The sequence below is a fragment of the Sycon ciliatum genome, chromosome 4 (genome assembly GCF_964019385.1).
Source record: "Sycon ciliatum chromosome 4, ocSycCili1.1, whole genome shotgun sequence".
Lineage (NCBI taxonomy): Eukaryota > Metazoa > Porifera > Calcarea > Leucosolenida > Sycettidae > Sycon > Sycon ciliatum.
This window is the reverse complement of record NC_088646.1, coordinates 19,908,653-19,931,090: the sequence shown is the minus strand read 5'-3', so window position 1 is coordinate 19,931,090 and position 22,438 is coordinate 19,908,653. Positions and strand designations below refer to the sequence as shown.

Sequence of the window (22,438 nt, the reverse complement as noted above, 5' to 3'; positions counted from 1 at the left end):
TGTTCAAGAATCAAGATAGTAGAAAGTTGTTATTTGAGGCAGCGAGACAGTGCTTGTTGTTTTGTAGTTCAGTGTTCTCAGCCTCAGACTCAGAGGCCAGTTTTCCTTGGAGGGACACGAAGGCTGGTTTAGGGAATTGTGTCAGTTCAGTTTCTGTATCGTATATCGTCTGCACTGCACAATGTTGCGCCCCAGTTTCTTCTGTTGAGCGCTATGTTTCGGGGAAACGTGGTCGTTGATTAGTATAGGTCTGGTACTTTTTATAGTCTGGTCTTGGCCTTGCCAACGACCTGTACGTCTGGGATAAAGAGAGGTGGTTGGTGGTGGTGGCTAGTAAAAAGCAATAATGAGCCTCAGGTCTCTCCAGTCGAGAACTGACCCTAACGCAAGACGAAATCTGACCATTCGAGTCGTTGAAGGAATTGGACTTGCCAAGAAGGACATATTCGGACACAGGTAGGATTGGTAGATGTATGAAGCGCACTTCCTGTATGATGCCGGCTCTACTTACTAGTACTGCCTGTACTCAATCTGCGGACAGCATGCTGTTTCGTTCTTTTTGAACTCATCAGCGCAGCACAGAGAAAATGAGGCCGAACCTGATAGCAATGGAAATAAAAATTTCCAATCAGGCCCGAACGTACCTTGCCAGAGTGCTCAAACTGACAAGTCAGTGAGCTCTGCATAACGCAAACAGCAAAGGCACTACCCCACGCAAGAGTGCTCAACTGCTACAAGAGCAGGAGCGAAATACTCAATCTGCGGACAGCATGCTGTTTCGTTCTTTTTGAACTCATCAGCGCAGCACAGAGAAAATGAGGCCGAACCTGATAGCAATGGAAATAAAAATTTCCAATCAGGCCCGAACGTACCTTGCCAGAGTGCTCAAACTGACAAGTCAGTGAGCTCTGCATAACGCAAACAGCAAAGGCACTACCCCACGCAAGAGTGCTCAACTGCTACAAGAGCAGGAGCGAAATACTCAATCTGCGGACAGCATGCTGTTTCGTTCTTTTTGAACTCATCAGCGCAGCACAGAGAAAATGAGGCCGAACCTGATAGCAATGGAAATAAAAATTTCCAATCAGGCCCGAACGTACCTTGCCAGAGTGCTCAAACTGACAAGTCAGTGAGCTCTGCATAACGCAAACAGCAAAGGCACTACCCCACGCAAGAGTGTTCAACTGCTACAAGAGCAGGAGCGAAATACTCAATCTGCGGACAGCATGCTGTTTCGTTCTTTTTGAACTCATCAGCGCAGCACAGAGAGTAGTACTGCCTGTAGTAAGGCCGTCGCATTCCAGTCCGTATCGTGTGCATGCGTGGAGAATCGCTGAACTGTTACTCTGCACCCCCCTGTAACGTCTTTTCAACTGAATAAGTGAATTTTTGCAGAGTTTCTGTGATACTCCAGGCTTGTGGCGGGTACTGTACTGTACTGTGGTGTTGGGACTACTTACAACTGGGACATTGAGCCTGTAAAGCACAAGTCACGATACCAATAAATTATTATTTTTGCGATACAATGCACAACATGCTGCAAGTTCAATTGAGTTGCGACTGTGACGCGCACGATTTACGATCTTTGATTTCTTTTGCTATCCGAATGCATGCAGTGCACAGTACGTGCACGTTTACCGCACGTCCACCCAGCGTATAAGCTGTACTTTACTGACATGTGTGTTCCACACCGCACGTTGCAAAAGTTGAACTTGAGTCAACGTCTGCTACAGTAGCCTTGCGACTGCATTCAACAGTACACAACGTTCATTTCCTTGTCGCGCATCGCATGTTGCATCGCAGAAAGTGATCTTGTGAATCGTGCTTAAAGGGGAAGTTTAGGCAAAAATTAAAATTTCACCAGTTGTAGTCTTCGGGGTGCTGAGTCGAATGGTCGTGGTCCGAGGAAGCTGAGACGCTCCCTTCCTACTTGAATCCCAATCGAACTCGCGCACTTCCACCGAAACTGGGTGACTGCGCCCTACTAGATGGGGATTTGTATGCAAAATGTCACTAAAAGCGCCATTTCGTTCTTATAAAAGCATGGATGACCGCGATTGGCCCATATGTTGTAGTCTTTTGGACGCTGAGTCGACTGGTTTTGGTCCGAAAAGGCTGCGATGCAGCGTTCCTCCTTTATTCCCAATCGAACATGGTTGAACAAGCGGTCACGTGCTCCTGCGTACACCAGTCACCTGGTCACCGTGCCTGCAGGCCCAGTGCAGGGTACAACTTACTAGCCTGTTTGACCTTTTTTGGGTGCAGTCCTGTCACTCGAGTTGAACCTTGGTGTGAAAGTTGTCGCCTGCTGGCGTGGTGACCAGGTGATTTGGGAACCCAGGAGCACGTGACCACTTGTTCAACCATGTTCGATTGGGAATAAAGGAGGAACGCTGCATCGCAGCCTTTTCGGACCAAAACCAGTCGACTCAGCGTCCAAAAGACTACAACATATGGGCCAATCGCGGTCATCCGTGCTTTTATAAGAACGAAATGGCGCTTTTAGTGACATTTTGCATACAAATCCCCATCTAGTAGGGCGCAGTCACCCAGTTTCGGTGGAAGTGCGCGAGTTCGATTGGGATTCAAGTAGGAAGGGAGCGTCTCAGCTTTCTCGGACCAAGACCATTCGACTCAGCACCCCGAAGACTACAACTGGTGAAATTTTAATTTTTGCCTTAACTTCCCCTTTAACCTCTTTAGCACGATGCTACCTGAGCGCGCCCCACGTCAACACCTGTAAAAGTCGCATTTTCCCATGAAAGTACTAGCTGCTCAAGGATCGATAACTTTACCTTCCCTTGGACGAATTCCACGATCTTGAGCTTCCTGGAAAGGTCTTGAGACGAGGGACAAACTGATGTCAAAACCAGCTCGGAGCGAAACCAAACCCCCGTGCTATAGTCTGGCAAACTTCATCCACGCGCTCGACAGACTTGAGCACGGCCAAGAATATCCGAGCTCAAATATTCAGCTGCCATTTCGGTCTCCTTGCTCGTATCGAGCTCAAATTTTTTGTGAGGACTCATGGGATCCACTACCATCATTTGAATCTTGTTTCCATGGCGGCAGGTAGCGCAAAAATGATCCATGATGGAAAATACGCGTTCTGCAGACTGCGCAAAAAGATCGAGTTGAAATTTGCCGTGTCGAGTCGCATATCTCAACAACCGGTAGTCGCATCGCTTCGGCGATTGTCTCTATCGCTAGCTGAGAGTTTTCTCTTGCAGATAAATGTTTCGATTGTGAGAATCGACCAAGTATTCAGTGAGTTACGATAGTTTGAACAAGTCACTATTGACTCAACACGGACTCCGCGACTATGAGATGCAGGTTCACTGTACAGTGTACAGCGCGCGTCGTACTAGTACGACGGCCGTGGGGCATGCAACTCATGTGCGTCGTACTAGTACGACGCTCGCGCTAAAGGGGTTAATGGCCCCTTATCTCCCGTTTTCTCCTCATTTTGCCTGTGTCCTTCACAAGTCTCCTATGTGATGTGTGCGCTTTGCTCTTCGTGTAGCGACCCGTATGTCCGGATTCGTGTACATGTTGGTAAAACCCGTAACACACGCATTCTTCAGGAGTTTACGACGAAGACAGTGAAAAGGGTACGTTCCTCGTTATTGTCTAATACCTCGCTTCTGACCTGTATTATCATTTCTTGCATGCCACGGTGCGAGCTGTACAATGTGCTGCATGGCTCTGCAATGTAATTTATCGAATTCCCAGCGTGTGAAAGTTTGTTTTTGTCTGTAATTGTAGTGTGCTAATGCTGTTTAATGTACATGTGCTACTGTGGTCTTTGCTCTGCACGTATAGAGCCTGTCACCAAAATGGAACCAGGAGTTTAAAACGATCGTAAGTTCTTGATCTATGCAGATCAGGGGACGAGAGTGCATCCTCTTTGCTCGTCTGGCAGATAATGTGCGTTGGTTGGTAGGGAGGGGCATGTGCTTGTTGTTCTTCCCGTCTTCTGTGACTAGTGCTCTCGTTCTGAACTGACGTCGACTTCCACATGGCCTGATCTCGATGGTTTGCATTTTTCTGTATCTTGCGCGTAGGTGAAGCCGAGCGCAAACATTCTTGCATTCGACGTCTTTGACGAAAACAGAGTGGTAAGGGACTAAACTGCTTGCTGTTGTGCTGAATCTGTTGCTGTATGAGGGACTGCATTGTAATCGCTTGCTGTTGTGCTCAGTCTGTTGGCTTATGGCCTGAGCATTTCCATTTAGCTGAGATCACATCTCGTGGAGATTGTACTGTAAGACATGTTATTATAACGAGTCGCAAATTTAACGGTTGTCCAAAATCCATAGGTTAACGAGAAGAATTGTTAACGATCTTGCAGTATTCCGGCGTATCTACATACAACATACTAGTATATGAAGCAGTACGGCCTCAACGGATCTTATAACGAAGAAATGTCATCCGTTAAAACGTTAGATTTACTTCCTCGTTATATATACATGTGTTACAGTATGATGCAGCACTGTGTGCTGACTGTCTGCCTGTACTCCACCTTAGGCTGCAACCACACTATGTACAAAATCAAGTACGCGTTTGCGTTCAGCTTTTAGATAACGCAAAGTCGCATCCACACTGCCATTTCATGCGCAAGGAATCCTTGCGTTTTGTCTACATTTCTGGGTCCCAGAAAAAATAGCGCTGTGAAAATGTATTGTACTACATGTAGTAGTAGTTTGAAAAAGAGTCGCGAGCGCCTTGACATACACGTTCAAGGCCTCGGTCATCTCCTTCTCTCGGATTGTCCGCTCCAGGCTGTCATCTGGCCCTGCTTCGTCTTCATGGTACGCTGCCCCAAGCTGCATGAGCTCCTCAATTTGAGATTATCAGCGAAATACAATGTAGTTGCGCGGCATCTCGAACTAACAACAGCAGGCAACGGGACTGTCCGGAAATTATACTGAAAGCAAAGCCCTGGCAGATGAAATCTCAAATACTACAAACTGCACTGACAAGGAAGCCGTCTACTACCGACACAGTGCAAGCCTCAACAAGAAACATCTACCCGTATGAAGAACCGAGCGAAACGCAAGGAAAAGGCGAAAAGTTGCTTTCTACAGGGGTACCCGGTTTGCTGAAACGAAACGCAGTACGTTTTGCGTTTCGTACGCGTTTCCTTGACGACACAAGCAGAAAAGTTGCGTTTACGCAGTTTTGTACCTAGTGTGGTTGCAGCCTTAGTGTGGTAAAATCAATCTACCAAGTATATCCAACTACTGGTAACTACAATTACTACTACTATTATTATAATACCTGTATGCACTGTATCACAGCAAAACAGAGAGGTTCCAGGCTGTCCAAGAGAGTGCTCAATACCGTGAGGCAGAGCTAGTTCAAACAATAAGAGGACGGAAAATTATTGTATGCACTGCATTACATGAATCGTTAGCATTGTGTTATGCCTTGCCGCTAAGCACTGCATCTGCCACCTTGCTATATTCAGGCATGGTGGTTGCCTGTCACGAGCGAAACTCCCAAACCTGGTTGTGTCTCTCAACACATTTTGTTGCTGGTGGTAGCGCGGATGTGCAAGTGTTACTCTTTTTTCTAGTGTGTAAAATACAATTTCAAATTTGGACTTCACGGAGGATTTCAAAGTTTTAGGAAATTAGAGGCCACATGCCACGTACTGCTCTTTTCTCTCCGAAACTCAACACTTGCAAGGTGTGACTGATGATTTTTTCTTTCTTTCTTTCATATCTGGCTTGCAAGTGTTGAGTTTCGGAGAGAAAAGAGCAGTACGTGGCATGTGGCCTCTAATTTCCTAGTGTAAAATACTGTACACATGCATCAATGTAATCTCGCACAATCAGACAAGAAGGAACTTTTTTTGTATTGAGCGCACTCTTTAAGAAAAATGTTACATGTGTAGCAGTGGTGAGGCTTCCTGCAGCTTTATTCATAGGAAGAGGTTTGTTGAGCAGACTCGCTCTTTTTCATTTACTCTGCAACGATCGAACTCTTTTACCAATCAATTTTTGCAACATTTCGGCAAAATTGCCCTTATCAGACAGGTATGCAAGCTTGCAATGGAGTAGTTATATTATAACTTATATACATGTGCTTTGTGATACTATGTTGTGCTACATCACACATGTGTGTTGCTGGAAAGTGCAATGTAGTTCTTAGATCCAGGCAGTTACTTGGCAGATTGTGCAGTGATACGGGACAGTGGTGTGCACTATCTCCTAGCATAGCTGCTCATGCAGCATATACAGAGTAGGGAACCGATAGTCTGTGATAGTCTGTAATAGTCGGTGATGATAAGTCGGTGATAGTCGGTGATAGACAAGTCGGTGATAGTCGGTGATAGTCGGTGATAGTTGGTGACAGTTGGTGACGGTCTGAGCTTGTGTATGTATGTGTGGGTGGGTGTGGGCGGGTGTGTGTGTGTGTGTGTGCGTTCGTGGGTGTGCGTGCGTGCGCACGTGTGGGTGTATGCGTATATGCGTGTGTATTTTCATGTTCAGACACGAGATGACTTTCTTGGGCAGTTCACGATTTCTCCTTGTGACTTTGCCATTCCAGTAAGTATTTCACATTTTTCCCTTGTCACCCTCTTTAGTAAACTATGCCGCGTAGTCTTGTTGCAAATAGTAAGGTAGGCAGTACAGGGTCCACTTGTATTCCCTGTCACTGACGTATGGTTGTATAATCTTCGGCTCTTGTCAGTAAAATTAATAACGTTAATGTGTGTGTGTGTGTGTGTGTGTGTGTGTGTGCGTGTGAAGTTAGAAATTACTCCAAGTCCACCCATAGGTTGGAGATGTGGGGGTTGTCAGCCTTCGGGCAGTTCATTAGCCAATTGAGTTCTCTTTCGAAGATTTCTTTTAAATCTCTCTCTCGCCTCTTCCAGGTGAAGACCCACGGGACCAGTTTATGGCAGTGAGCAAGTACATTGTGCAAGTACAATAATGTATGTGTGTGTTTGCAATGTGTCGTTGTGTTGTTTCCCAACCAGACTGAGCCCGTTGGCAGTGCATCAATAGGAACTGAGTTTACGTGCAAACTTATGCCGAGAAGGTGAGTGTGTCCCGAGCATGACAGAGTTGCTGATGTTATTTCCCAAGCTATGCCAAAGGTATACACTGTGCGTGTATGTATGTGCATGTGCGCGTGTGTTTATGTGTGCGTGTGTGTAGGTGTGCGTGTGTATGTGTGCGTGTGTATGTGTGTATGTGTGCGTGCGTGTGTGTTGTTCACATGCATCGCATGACCCAATGATGGAGTGAGTGGCCAAGAGGTGTGTAGATCATTTGTTGGCAGCGACTCACATTGCCATATTCTATGTGTCTGTCTGTCTGTCTGCACATGTGTGTGTGTGTGTGTGTTTGTTTTTGTTTTGTTTGCCTATGCTTGTGCCTGGGCATCTGTGGTCCTGTGTGACTCTGCAACAGCACCCGGTCGACAGTGCGCGGTAGTCTAAAGCTACACCTTAAGTACTCCGACGGTGAACCGGTTTCACCTGGTGGCGTATCACCTCGTCAGGGTATGTGTTTGTGCAGTGCTTTCTTGTTCTTTAGTCGTCGTTTACATGAGTCTTTGCTCGCACCTTGACCGGTGGCCCAAATATCATGCTACGAATATATTTCATTTCTTAGTATGTTTCGTAAGTTTGATTCGCCACGGTCGTTGAAGATGATCACGAAATGTATACCGTTGCTACAAGTAAAACTCGTCACGATGCTAAGTTATAGTGTTTCTCATGGGTCACCAGAGTTTCTAATGATAGTTCGCGCGCAACATGTTAGAATGCGGTTCATAGTACTGACATGTTACAAGAGCAACAGTAGCGGTGCCGAATGTACAGCCTGTACCATTGTACATGCTTGATTTGCAATGTATAGTGCAGTGATGGCTTGGTTCCACAATCAGGAGCCCTGGCTTTCACGCCAAGGACTAGGTAGACATGATGTGGGGAAATTCGAACCTTTGCAAGTTTCTGTTGTATTCCTCTCTGCATTTAGCTTGATCCTCGTAGTTCAAATCAATAAAGAATCCAGTGTTTGGTGCTTGATTTCATCCTTTTCTATAGTGGACGTGGATTGATATGTGATTCTGCCTTCGTCGACTGTATCGAGTTGATATTTCCCCCCAATAGCGGATCCCAGGCAGAATGGTTGTGACTAGTCACTTCATGTGTACCTACCGATGGGCAAAGTGAGCAACAAACAAGAAGTGAGAAAGATAGAGGGAGCCCTAATTAATTGAAAGCAAAGGCGGCAGATCCAGCCCCAAAGGACGCACCATAGATGTAAACAGAGCAGCACCGAACTTCGCACTCCGCTTTTTACGCTCCCCGGAACTCTTTTCCGGGCCCCTGTTTTTCATGTCAGTCTAAATGCGCCCTAGCCAAGAAAGAGTGCTTGAAATAATTACAAGTTGCACAGTACGCAAGAGGTACACAAAAGGAAGTCAAATAGGGCTGTTTCGTTGTTACTCAGAGATTCATGGCAAAAACCAATCATCAGACAAGTTGCACAGTATGGTTATACATGTACTGGGTGAAGAGAGGGAAACTAGTCTACTCCATACCCTTGCTTGGCTGTGAGACTGGGTTCAGTGTCTAGTAAACGTTGTCTTATCTGCGTGAGTCTCACACCACTACTTGTACTGGTTACTGTGTTGTTTGTTGTGACTATGTGACTATGTGTTCTTGTACGGGTAGATGTTTGACTGTGCTGTTCTGTTCTGCTTTGTGTCTATTTGCAGATTCAACACTAAGCGAGAGCCAGTTAGCGGTAAGCACCGAATAGTGCACTTTTGTAGGCAGAGGGAGGGGCGAGAGGGTGAGATGGACACACACACACACACACACACACACACACACACACACACACACACACACACATACACACACAGAGGGATACACAGAGAGAGGGAGACAGAGAGGGAGAAAGAGAGGGAGAGAGAGAGAGAGAGAGAGAGAGAGAGAGAGAGAGAGAGAGAGAGAGAGAGAGAGAGAGAGAGAGAGAGAGAGAGAGAGAGAGAGAGAGAGAGAGAGAGAGAGGAGAGAGCTAAGGCGGCTATGGGGAGTCTGTGTTGTTATTACTATTTACTTCGTGATGGATTTTGATGGATATGAAAACACTTACTTAGAACAGGTCAAGAACAGTTTGTATCGACTACACATCACTGGATGAAGGTAGTTCAGCCTATGTACAGCGTCTTTACAAGAGAAACTGTTGGTGGAATGAACAGAGAGTTCCGCTTGCGTCGCTTTCGCTCGACTCATTTTTGACCCTGCGTCGCTGTTGTCATCTGCTACACGCGAGTCATCATCTCTCTCTCTCGAGTCATTGTTCAGCTCGTTTCAGCCTTGCCTCGGCTGCTTTGATCACACTCCGCTGAACTTGATGTCGCCGTCGTTCAAGTAAGTTGGCTTTCAAGCTGCGCGATCCCTGATCCGCCGCGGTGGCGAGTACTCGTTTCCACCAGGGAGTTGTAAAAATATTTAACGACTTCCTGGTTTCGTCCCCGCTCTCCAGAACTCCGCGAAACGAGGAGTAAAGGCACAGCCAAACTGTTACAATTTCTCTGATGGATACTCCTGCCAGCACTGAACGGCAGCGGCTAGCAAGTCCAGTCGACTTTTCTTAGCCACGAGACTCGCGTCGGACTGCAGACTTCTGAAAGAATGCATGGTCATCAGCATTCGAATCTGGGCTTTCCGCAGGTTGAACTAGAGCTTGAATTCAGAATTATTTCATTGCGCCATGGGTTCGGAGGAGCTCCTTGTTCACTCGCTCATTGTGTGGGCTCACTGCTCCGTTCCATCGCTCTCTATCACTCTCGAGCTCAGTGCTAGAGTAGTAGAGAGGCCAAGCAGCGCATTATCCCCTCGGAGAAGTGGTATTTCAGTTTCGCTGGCCATGACTGTCATCACCTATGTTGCCACAGCGCAACCATCAATTCCGCTCTGCTTGTTGTGAAAGGTCGCTCTCCTTGCATCGTACCTCTTTCATGCCATGCCATGGCCATGCCAGGGAAGCCCGAGAAAGTGATCACGACTCAATTCACGGCAGTTTGTGCGCAAACCAGTCCCTCGAAAATCTATCACGAAGTTTTTGTTAACGAAGGAAGTATATGTATGGGTTGCAGTATTTGCCACTATTTTGGGGGTTGTGGGGTTCATGGTTCTCTTTCTTTTACTCCTGGGTATTTGTTTCTGTTAATTACGTTGTCTGTTGTCCTCGCTTCTCCTTCTTTCAATATTCAGACATGGGAGGTTGTGGAAGAACCGCAGACTCTGCCCCCTGGATGGGAAGAGAAAATGGTATGTCTTTAGTCAGCTAAACAAGCGATGTGCTTATTGGTTACATATCAAGGGGTGCTGTTTTCCTTTCTCTTTGAATCGTGTCTGAGTGAATGAAGTCACTTGTTGGTGAATTACATGTGACCTTTTTGAACACCCTTCTGCATACTAGGTGACATAATTCGCATCTTTTTTGGCGCTACACTCTGCGTATATACTGCTCTTGTGTGGCTTCCACGGTATTCATTGTTATTACCTGACGATGGCCAAGTGCCGAAACGTTGTAAAAATAACGGAACTGGTTCGGATGTGATATGCAGCGCTATGGGAATGGGTGTGTCCACCCGAATTCTTTTCATTTTTTGAACATGTCGGCTGAATCGGTGCGTGCATAATATGCACAAGTTGTCAGCCTTTAGATTGACAGTTGAGTGTAACATACCTGCAAGGGGTGTAAAACAATCTGTACTGTATAGCCGGGCTACTCGATATCCAAGTACAGTACCGCCTTGATGTGGCCCTATCAATCACCATCATCAGCTGGTGCAGTATTATGTTTTAGTTGTACTGGAAGTGGAGTATCACATTCATAAAGAAAAGGTGTGTTATATGTCTGTGTTCTGTTTCAGGACGCCAATGGCCGTGTGTTCTTCGTGGACCATTCCACCCGACGCACCCAGTGGGATCGCCCTGTTGCCTCCGCGCCACCTGCGCAGGGAGGCTCTGTGCCTCCAGCGGCGTAAGTGCATGTATCTGTGTGTGTGTGTGTGTGTGTGTGTGTGTGTGTGTGTGTGTGTGTGTGTGTGTGCGCGTGTGTGTGTGTATCTGCGTGTATCTGTGTGTGTGGGGGGGGGGGGTGTACATGCACAGGTACCTACAGCCAGCCCTAGAGCAGGCGTTTTGAAGTCACAGCGCCTGTTTCACTAAATTTGGTGACGTGATGGCGTAATAATGTGTCATAGTTCGCTCGTATCTGTAGTGTCACAGAGATTAACTTTGAATGGGAGTAGATAAGGAAATAGCTCTCAAATGTCACAAGGCAGTCCGATAACTTGTCAAATTTTGGTATCTGGATCCAAACTGAAAAAATTGCTGGCCAGAAGTTTGTTTTAGTTGTGGCAAAACAAGGAAGAATTAGGCTACTCCCCAACTACTACCATAATTGTAGCGCTTATCTCTATGATGTAACGTATCTGGACAAATGATGATTTCAAGAATCATGTAACCAAATTCAGTCGAAATCCCTCTCTGCTAGAACTAGAGAACGGCTGCTCTGATCAGCGTGGGACTTTCACCATTGGAATCAGCGTTTTCAGCACAAGTTGTGAAGTTTCCATTTTACGTTGGGTGAACTGCCCCTCTAATAGAGCACTTTTCTCGCCAGCATGCCTGAGGAACAAGCACAGTTCTCATTAACCAGAATGTCTTGTTCGTGTGCCCACTTCAACAATAAATCGGAGTTGTTAATCCAGCACCCTCCCTAATCCAGCAGAATTTCCGTGGCATGAATAGTGCTGCCGGGTTGTACATGCCCAGGTACCCTGGTACATGCATGCTAAACACTGTTGTTGGTTGACGGGGTGTTGATTATCACTCCTGAGTCTTTTTCATTAAAGTAGTGTCCCTGACTCCATGCGATCTAGAGTGTTTGTGTGCGTGTGTGTGCGTGTGTGTATGTGTGTGTGTGTGTGTGTGTGTGTGTGTGTGTGTGTGTGTGTGTGTGTGTGTACGTGCATGTGTGGCTGTTGCTTAATGTTCCTACCGGTATATTCATTGTGTTGACATTGTTGTTTACTGCAGTCCTGCCGCGGCTGCACCGCCACCCATCCCGCCACGTGTGCGACGCCAGATTAGCGAGGACGCCAACTCTGCACACCGCTTGTCGAATGCCTCCTCGTCATCCGGCGTGAGCTCGGGTGCATCGTCGTTGCCCCCAGCTGTCTCTTCTCCCTCAGCGGCATCCTCCTCGTCACCCAATCCCCTGGCTCAGCCTTCCGGTGACCCGAGAATCATGGCCGCACTCGCCGGACCTTTGCCATCCGGCTGGGCATCGCAGATGGCACCGAACGGTCGTCCGTTCTTCATTGATCATAGCTCGCGCTCTACATCTTGGGTATGTACTTCAAGTATGCACATCAACACAGTCATTCATGGACTTACTGCCATTCACTGCCGCTCTATAAATGTATAGAGGTGTGCTCCCAGCTAGCGGTGTGCTCCCAGTTAGCGGTGTGCTCCCAGATATGTATTTGTGTTCAGTGTTCTGTCTTCCCGGGGTCCTGACCATTGGCATCAGCATAAGCTCTTTTCTGGCATGTATCACCCCAGTACCAACTCCTCTAGTGCGTCTAGAAGTGTTGCGCTTTGCAAGTCAGTTCTCTGTCCGCCGCCTGGTGATGTCTTTTTTGTTTGTTTTGGCAAGTTTCAGACGTGTGCTCTAATATATGTGTGCTCATAACGGTGTTTACATGTATATGTGTGTGTGCATGTGTGTGTGCGTGTGTGTGTGTGTGAATTGTCTTATGGCTGCAGGTGGACCCTCGCCTGAAATCCTTCACGGCCGATGAAATAGCAAATCATAGCCGTCTGCAGCAAGAGTCAGTTCGTGCGGCGGAGAGAGCGCAGCAGTCTTCTGATTTGGGCCCACTTCCGGTGAGGGTCGATTTCATGCACGGTGTTAATATTAATGGCCTGTGCCAACACGGCAACAGGGAACCCACAATCTAAGAAGCCACGGCGCAGCTGCTGGTCATTTTAAAAACGTTTCCTTGGCGTGAACTAGCCTGGATCTTGCATGCATGCTTTATTAATTTTGTATGCTTGCAGAGATATTGAAATACCTGTACTTGCGAACAATGGTGACGGTTCTTCACACCTGTTGAAGTGATCCGGGCACCGGGCAATCAAAATGGTGGTCGTTGGTTCACAGATTTTCAATTTTTTTCTCGAGAAATCAATCGCTTCTTGACTTCACTGCTGTTAGTGTGAGGAAATCTGTTTTCCGAGACTGGGAATCTCCGAGGGACGTTCTGACGCCTTTTCCGCATGTCTCCTTATCTTTGTGGTCAATGCGTCTAAAGTCCATCTGCTCTGTTCTGTGCTCGTTGCGTGTGTGCGTGCGCGTGGTTTGCTTGTAGGCTGGTTGGGAAGAGAGGCGCACAGCAGAAGGCCGTGTGTTCTACATTGATCACAGTACGTCACCATCTTCACACGAGTGAAGGAGTACTAGCATTGCTTTGTACGATGTGGGCAAGCGTTGTGCCCAGCTTGATGGAGCTCACATGTACATGTACCTACCCCAGCTGCATAGTAGTCTGTTGGTTACATTGAATGCTACTCTAACCTTTGTGTGCCAGGTGCATGTGTCCATGGCTGGTCCTCCCCCTCCTCTATGGGTTCTTCTAGCTCTGTATTGATAAGAAAGAACATTGGCACTGTGTAGATATAGATGGCTATGATTTTGTTAGCATAGAGTGTAATCTAATCTGAGAACGACATCATGCATGTGAGTCTTCTAATGCTGTCATTTATTTTGCGTGCTCTCTCTGTCTCTCTGTGCGTCTCTCTCTCTCTCTCTCTCTCTCTCTCTCTCTCTCTCTCTCTCTCTCTCTCTCTCTCTCTCTCTCTCTCTCTCTCTCTCTCTCTCTCTCTCTCTCTCTCTCTCTCTCTCTTGTAACCTACTCTTCTTCTACAGGTACCCGTTCAACACAGTGGGATGATCCACGATCCGAAACACACAAGCAGGAGAAAGTTGTGAGTGGATTCTCTTCTGAATGCCAGGGTTCACAACTATAGCGTCTCGTCAATTTTCCTCTCCTACTTGCGCCACTAGGCTCTTTGAGCAGTTGTTTTTGGTGCTGGAAACAGAAAACCGTGAATTCGTTGTTGTTCTTTGTGATACAGAGACAGGAACTCTTGCCTATCGGATTATCATGTCACTCTGCTGTGTTCTGCAAGTCCATGCACTGCATTGTGTGTGTAGTGAAGCTGTACAAGGGTATCTGTTTGCATAATGTACATGCACTGCATTGTGTGTGTAGTGAAGCTGTACAAGGGTATCATTCTGTTTGCATAATGTACATGCAAACAGATACCCTTGTACAGCTTGTACTGCTGTGTTCTGCAAGTCCATACACTGCATTGTGTGTGTAGTGAAGCTGTACAAGGGTATCTGTTTGCATAATGCACATGTGTGTGTGCGTGTGTGTGTGTGTGTGTGTGTGTGTGTGTGTGTGTGTGTGTGTGTGTGTGTGTGTGTGTGTGTGTGTGTGTGTTACAGAACGTCCCACAATATTCCCGCGACTACAAGCAGAAGTACGACTACATGAGGAACAAGCTCAAGGGTGCACCAGTGAGTCTCATTCGTAACCACCCAGCTCTCTCTCTCTCTCTCTCTCTCTCTCTCTCTCTCTCTCTCTTTCTCTCTCTCACCCTTACACACACATACACACACGCACCCTCATACTGTAGCGGACATTGAACTCCGTTCAGAAGGCAAGCAGCCATTGGACGCTAGCCTTGCATCCGCTGTGAGCACTGCTGGTCCATTTTTAGTTTTTTACAGTGTGTACATGAACTACATGTATGCAGTGCATGTGCACGCTAAAAGCAGTAAGGGCGCCGTTTTCCATGTCCACGGCAGAATGCTGTATACACACACACACACTCTCTCTCTCTCTCTCTCTCTCTCTCTCTCTCTCTCTCTTTCCTGTCATCTTGATTTGTAGAAATTATATACCGTATAGGCGCGAATAGAAGCCCCGGGGCTCTATTTTTCCAGAAGACACCCAGAGGGGGGCTTTATTTTTTCACCCCTCCCCTTTGATTGCACACATCCGTTTCTGGCGCAGTGTGTTCCCATTTTTGCATGTCTCTACGTTGACCCCAGAGGGCCAGAGCGATCCCGTACCTCAAATATGGATTTAGTGATCCGCAAAGCACACTGTGGTGATCGTGCATACCGTACATGGTTCATGTAGTGCACTGCAACGTACGGACTGGGCGCTCGATTAGAGCCCCGGGCTTTTATTCGAGACGGGGCTGTATTACTTCGAATGCCTCTGAGGGACGGGCTCTATTCGAGAGGGGGCTTGTATTCGCGCGCGTACGGTAACCAATTCTACGCCAGTGTCAAACCTGGTTGCTTCTTTCTTCTTGTTCTTGTGATTTTCTCACCGTGTCCGTGGTACGTGCATGTCTGTGTGTGTGCACATGTGTGCACGTGTGATATTTTGTGTGTGTGTGTGTTTCACTTTCTGCTGCGCAGAGTGGCACGCCAAATCGCTTTGAGCTCAAGGTTCGCCGAAAGCAAATCTTGGAGGATTCTTATTCTGCCATTGCTCTCCTAACCGGAAATCGCCGTGACATCATGAAATCTCGACTTTGGATTGACTTTACCGGGGAGAAGGGTCTTGACTACGGTGGAGTAGCACGGTATGTCACTCAACATCTGCATTAGTCTTTTGTGTGTGGGTTGGTGTGGGTGGGGATGGGTGTGCCATAAGAGAGAATCTGTTGGTGAACATCCGGTGTATTTGCAGATTTACAAATTTTGTACCGACCCTCTCCATAGCTGATATCATTGTTGGAGTGTCAACTTTTGCCACTGTTTCTGTTGATGGGCATTGCCTTAGTCCCATCTCCAATTGACTTTTTGTTTTGCTGTTTGCTTCTTCTCTTTGTTCATCACTTTCCATTTCAGAGAATGGTTTGAGCTGTTGTCGCATGAAATGTTCAACCCGTACTACGGCTTGTTTGAGTGCTCAGCTAGCGATAACTACACACTGCAGATCAACCCGAATTCCGGTGTGTGCAATGAAGAGCATCTCTCCTACTTCAAGTTCATTGGACGTGTGTGCGGCATGGCTGTTTTCCATGGGAAGCTTGTTGACGGTGAGTAGATCACGTTCTCTGCTTCAACTGGTTTGCCCGGGCATCAGCCTGCACATACTCAGCAGGCACTTGAATATCCAGTGAGTGCAGGCCAACTGCTGCACAAGACGCACAAAGCATAGCCTCTCTATCATTATGCGTATCTCTTTCTCCTTCTCTCTCTGCATGTAGGCAAAGGTGTTTTCTATCTGTGTCCGTGTTCGCTTCATTTATCTCCTCTTGTCAGGTTTCTTTGTACGTCCATTCTACAAGATGATGCTGCGGAAGAAGATCACCTTGGCTGACATGGAGTCTGTGGTAAGACTCTATATCCTCCTCATTGGGAAACTCGCGCCTTGACTCATGTTTGTTTTAGCAGAAATATCCGCTGCAAATTTTTAATTCTGTTTTTTAATTTGTATACTAGTAGCTTCACAAAGTGTTTCATGATCCATGGACGAAATTTTGAAAGGGGCCAACTGCCTTTCTTTGGAGTGGGATGAAAAATTTCACCGGCGAAATGTTCTGCTTCTACACTTCTACAGTAGTTATCGTAACCTTTTTGTTTGTTTTAGCTCTTACTTGTTGTTCTGTCCCTTACTGCTCTTTGCCTTCTCATGACAGTAATGGGGGGCTGTTTCTTCTTTGATTTGCTGGGCAGTGTTAGACCATGTTCAAGCAGAATACTGATGTCCCCTGCATGAGTACATGTATGCTCCGGGCCTGAGCTGCAACGGGATGGGTACGCTCCAACAGATGTAGTGGGCATCACTGCACACGTGCTGGCATGTAGTTTCTTTCAATAGTACGTGTATGCGGATAGTCTGTGACTGCTAATTTGTGCATGTTGTACAGGACGAGGAGTACTTCCGCAGCTTGAACTGGATCCTAGACAACGACCCTGAGGACCTGGATGCTCATTTCTGTGTCGATGAGGAAATGTTTGGCCAGATGACAATGAAGGAACTGAAGCCTGGCGGTGCCGACATCCCGGTGACCAATGCCAACAAGAAAGAGTATGTCGACTTGGTGATCCAGTGGCGATTTGTCAGCCGCATCAAGTCGCAAATGGATTCGTTTATTGAGGGCTTCAATGAGCTCATCCCGTTCAACTTGTACAAGATCTTTGATGAGCGCGAGCTGGAGCTGCTGATCTGCGGCATTGATCAGATTGACGTGGACGACTGGCGAAAGCACACACGCTATCGCGGCCGCTACAACGATCGCGATCAGGTGATCGTCTGGTTTTGGAAGGTGAGGGGCATGCGTGTGCAGACACTGCTTTCTTCAGCTCTTGCTGAATCAGATACTAGTACTGCCCAATGGGCAATGGCATCATCCTATAGTATAGGGCTGGGTTGCATGGGGATTTCCAACCCGGGTTGAAAACTCGGTATAGTTTGAAATAGTGATGGTTGTTTAACGTGAAGAAGGTTGACTCGAGGACAATATCAACTAGTTGATATGCCAGCAAAAGTCCCTTTCTAGCACCTTCTATGGTCGAGGGACTAATTTGAGGGCTACTAGTAATTTGCATGTGCAAACCTGGCGTGAAAATGTGTACGCAGGTACCTTAGTGAATTAAGTACAGTATTAAAGGCGGTGATAAAACAGCGCAAAGAAGAAGATAGCTAAAATAAACAGCGAAAATGCGTGTCCTATATACATAGCAATATTGACACAAAGGTGCAATTAGTAATTACCTTAGTACATCTTCTTTATTTCAACCTAGGTCGAGCCCAATGCATTATGTAAGCGCTCAAACTGTGTTCGTGGCGTGTTGAAGGATCTCGTATAATCCCTGCCTGTAACACCAATGTACTGCACACTGCAGTGCCTAAGAGCAAGACGTGCTCCTATCTGTACGCGGATTTTGAATTTCCATTTCTAGTTTTTTGTATGGTGTGTTGTTGTTCAGGCTGTCGGTACTTTTGACAATGAGCACAAGGCGCGTCTGCTGCAGTTTGTGACCGGCACATCCCGTGTACCCATGAACGGCTTCGCTCATCTGCAAGGTCAGTTGGCATGCACGTGTGTGTGTGTGTGTGTGTGTGTATGTGTGTGTGTGTGTGTGTGTGTGTGTGTGTGTGTGTGTGTGTGTGTGTGTGTGTGTGTGTGTGTGTGTGTGTGTGTGTGTATGGCATGGGCCTGTCTGCTGGATGCTAGTCTGTCACTGTGCCATCTGTGCCAGGCCTTGGCACATCACCCCCTCTGCACTTGTCTTTGTGACAGCTGACTGCACAGTGCATGCAGTGCATGTGTGCACATGGCAGCCAGGCTCTCTGCTATCTTGCCCCCACTCTCTCTCACACACACAGGACTCAGGAGTCTATGACAGTGTGTGTAAGCATTCTGGCTGACTAACTGCACAATGTCAATCACTATCTATCCACCACGGCACCAGGCTGGTAGTTACTGTCGCCTTTGGCATTGCGACTGTATGCTGTGCACCAACACTGGCCATGCTATAAGACTGCAGGTGTTTCATGTATTGACAGCAATGCGTTGCTGGTGTAATGGTCAGCATAGTTGCCTTCCAAGCAGTTGATCCGGGTTCGATTCCCGGGCAACGCATTTTTTTACCATTTTGGAATGAACTTTGAGAGGAGTGGGGAGGGTCAACATTTTCTTCTGCCATCCTATTAGGCTGTTATTACACTACGGCTCGTGGCTCGCGTCTAGCTCACGTTTGATCAGATTCTGATGGTTTCAGGTCACGTGATCCAAACGCGAGCCGTGCCGTGAACAAATCCAGACTTGGGCTTTCGAGGGCAGGTCAGCTTTCCGCGAGCTCTGCTGTTAGACGGCAAACGTGCCGCGAGCCATAGTGTAATAACAGCCTTACTGCGGCCTGGCTTGTGTGCTCCTCGGAATCCCACTTGCAACTTGTCTACAATATTGGGCCTAAGTATAATTATTGTTGTATCGTCTGCTTTGCGTATGCACTTGCGTGTGCACTTGTCCGTGCTTGCGTTTGTGTGTGTGTGTGTGTGTGTGGGTCCGTTGGTGCTCTTGTTTGCTCGACTGTTTACAGGTAGCAATGGTGAACAGACGTTCTGCATTGAATGCTGGGGCTGTGAGCGCGACCTGCCCCGTGCGCATACATGGTTAGTTTACGCTTACGAACGTATCAGCGCCTGTGTGTGTGTGTGTGTGTGTGTGTGTGTGTGTGTGTGTGTGTGTGTGTGTGTGTTGTACTACAGTAATTTGTTGCGTTTTAGAAAAATTACAAATTAAAAAAAAAACAGTGCTACAGTCAGACCTCGCTTAACCGCACACATCTGTTTTCCACAAAAATATCCGGATAGGCGAGGGAACCGGATAACTGAACACACATACTGTATATGCATGTGGCATATCAAAAGCAGTGACATCGTACATACATGTAGACGGGTCCTATGCAGTATAACTAGCGTGCACAGTATGTAAAACAAGCGAGAAAAATGACAAGTGCATGCAACTGAGTGCTGTCCGCATGCACCCAGCAGGTCAAGGACCTCATTTGCTTGTACAACTCCCTGATTCTAGCTTCTGCAAGCCACATGCAACCGGATACGACGAAGCTTTTTGTACACATTTTAACCAGTTCGTACACAAAATCATGCACCGGTATGCGGATCGCGAGGTCCGGTTCTGTTGTATGCATAACATATGCTGCACATCGGTAACCAGCGATTTTCTTCCGGATGGCGAGGGATCCGGATAAACGAGGACCGGATAAGCGAGGTCTGACTGTATCTTCGTCTCTCTCTCTCTCTCTCTCTCTCTCTCTCTCTCTCTCTCTCTCTCTCTCTCTCTCTCTCTCTCTCTCTCTCTCTCTCTCTCTCTCACACACACACACACACACACACACACACACACACACACACACACACACACACACACACTCTTTCCCTCTCTCATTTGCGTATGTGTTTGGTAGGGTGTGTCAATATCATTGTCTCGGTTGGTAATCTGACCGTGCTGAAGTAGAAACTTTGGGCAATGTTCCAATAATTGTGTCTAATCAATGACTCAACACAGCCTGTAGCACTCATCACTTTAATCGCACCTTCTTTTTTCTCGTTTCGTTCCGATGTTCAGTGCTTTGATACTCTACCCTGCCACCTATTATTTGATTCCTCCTAAATTTTATTCCATTCAATTGCGGCAGAATATGTCCACAGGTGCCCAAAATTCATTCCCCAAAAAAAGAAGTGACCCTCGATGCCAAAAACTACGCTAAGCCGAACTAAGTGTGTTTGCAGTATTCACAGCGTGGCTATTGTGGTTTTCCTGGACAAATCTGACCAAATGCACTGGTACTTGGGTAGATAGTGTGTGTGGGTAGATAATGTGTGTGTTTGTGTTTGTCTGTGTGTGTGTGCGTGTGTGTGCGTGTGCGTGTATACGTGTTTGTATATGTGCGTGTGTGTGTGTGTGTGTGTACGTGTGTGTGTGTGTGCATGTGTTTGTCATGGGTTTGTCATGTGTTTGTCATGTGTGCAGCTTCAACCGCCTGGACTTGCCGCCGTACACCAGCTATCACCAGCTGCGCGAGAAGCTGAATCTCGCGATTGAGAACACCGAGGGCTTTGAAGGAGTCGACTAAGAGTGGTCGAGCCAGCATTGGCCATATCCGCAGCCGCACCACTGTACTGCTCGCACTCACTGCCAAGCTCCTGGCATTAGCCACCTGCACGTGCACGCGCACCTTTCGCACTCACGGTCACGCTCCTGATCCTGCCCCGAGCAGGTGAGTAGCGTGACACTCGTCTCGTAGTCACAAAAGTAACTGTATTCTCGACCGCATGCGTTTCAATAATATTGAAGATGAAACGTGTGCATAGGCTTATCAATTCCTATTTCCATACTTAATTAACCTGAGCAATGTCTCTCTGCACGTCCACTTAGTCTGCATGATCACTGCTCACACAGCATATCTATTTTCTGCCTGCCTGGTGCATGGGTAGCTCGTATTTCCGCAATGTGCCTTCGCATGCCGTGTCATGTGACAGCATGCGTGCTTCGGTGATCACGCGCTCTTTTTTCTTCTGATCATCATTTGGTGTGCGCGCCTTTTCGCTGCCATTCTTCGCCCAGGGCTGTTTTTAGCCTTGTGCAACCGCTGCTTCCGCTCAACGTTGCCTTTCCTTTGCCGTGTGCCCCGAGGCCTAGCAGAGTATGGAGAGTACTGTAACCCGTCAGTTTTCTGTTCTTGCTCAAGTGTTGTCCTATGTGAAGCCAGTTATTGCCATTACCGAATCATTTGGTCGGGGTTTTCTTCTTGTTCTCTCTCTTTTTTTCAGTCGGTGTTGATAATTCTCGATGTGCATGTAGTCAGACTGGTCTCTGCATGTGTAATTATAGTGTTACTTGTAGCTGCAGTGATTTTCTCTAGGTCTGTACTGGTAATGAAACCACTCATAAACTGAGGGTCGGTCGATGTATTGTATTTTAAGCTGATTGTTCTCCGCTGTTGCTTATTCCTGTTGCTTCTTTTGCTATTGTGGCGTTTCCTGTTTGTTGTGGCTGAGTTTGCGTGCCGCTTGTTTTGTTTACTATTTAATATTTTTTCTTTCTCGTTGCCTTTCTCGTTGCCTCCTCTTTGCTACCGTATTCGCCGTGAGCTTCCTACCTACGTATCTCCGCTGTCCATAGATGCTCCTTACCTCCTTACTTGTCACCTGCGCTAACCCTGTCCCTAACTCCCTTCGGGGTGTCACTTTGGTCTCTTCCCTTTGCGCTGCTTGATGAACCGATAACCAGCCATGCGTTTGTTCTTTTGTTTTTTTGCCGTCTCCTTACATCCTACTGCTGTTCATAGTATCAGCATTTCGAGTCCTTTCCTCCCTTTTTTAGTTATTGAATTTACGTTCTTTTGTTCAAGTAACACCATCATGTGCTCTGCTGCAACGGAATAACAAACCGATTGAAAAGTGCTATTTGGTCTTCACTTCAGATTCCCTCTACAGTACTACCTGCAACCATCCAAACTCTGTCCTGTACTGTATTGTACTGTAGCGTCTGCTCGTGACACCTACAAATAGGCTACACCTTCACTACATACATGTACATGTAACGATGGTAATTGAAGGCAGTATTGTAAGTTACTTTCCAGATTCATGCCTGTACGTACATTTATGTTATGTACAGGGGCAGTGTGCCAGCTTTCAATGCCTGTGATGGGCAAAGCCCAGTACGCAAGTGACAAGACTCCAGAGACACGCAAAGGAAATGAACTCTGAATGCTGGCATGGTTATTTTTTAAACAGCCAATCAGCAAACAGCAGTGAAGGGCATTGG

General features: G+C 47.0%; 1 protein-coding gene and 1 non-coding gene across 2 annotated transcripts; both read left to right on the top strand.

The window, feature by feature from the left end:
• The first annotated feature begins 31 nt into the window (after positions 1-31).
• LOC135814901 (E3 ubiquitin-protein ligase NEDD4-like) lies at positions 32-22,075 on the top strand. The gene is made up of 22 exons (XM_065328099.1): positions 32-456; positions 3,524-3,611; positions 3,823-3,861; positions 4,065-4,118; positions 6,498-6,554; positions 6,989-7,050; positions 7,425-7,516; positions 8,740-8,768; positions 10,247-10,303; positions 10,912-11,021; positions 12,083-12,395; positions 12,815-12,934; positions 13,420-13,474; positions 13,977-14,035; positions 14,562-14,633; positions 15,549-15,715; positions 15,984-16,174; positions 16,401-16,471; positions 17,009-17,407; positions 18,072-18,168; positions 19,188-19,260; positions 20,642-22,075. The coding sequence occupies exons 1-22, from the start codon at positions 347-349 to the stop codon at positions 20,742-20,744; spliced, it is 2,418 nt and encodes an 805-aa protein (XP_065184171.1). The 5' UTR covers positions 32-346; the 3' UTR covers positions 20,745-22,075.
• On the top strand, positions 18,656-18,727 carry Trnag-ucc (transfer RNA glycine (anticodon UCC)). The gene has a single exon. It is a non-coding gene; the product is annotated as a tRNA-Gly (tRNA).
• Positions 22,076-22,438: the final 363 nt, after the last annotated feature.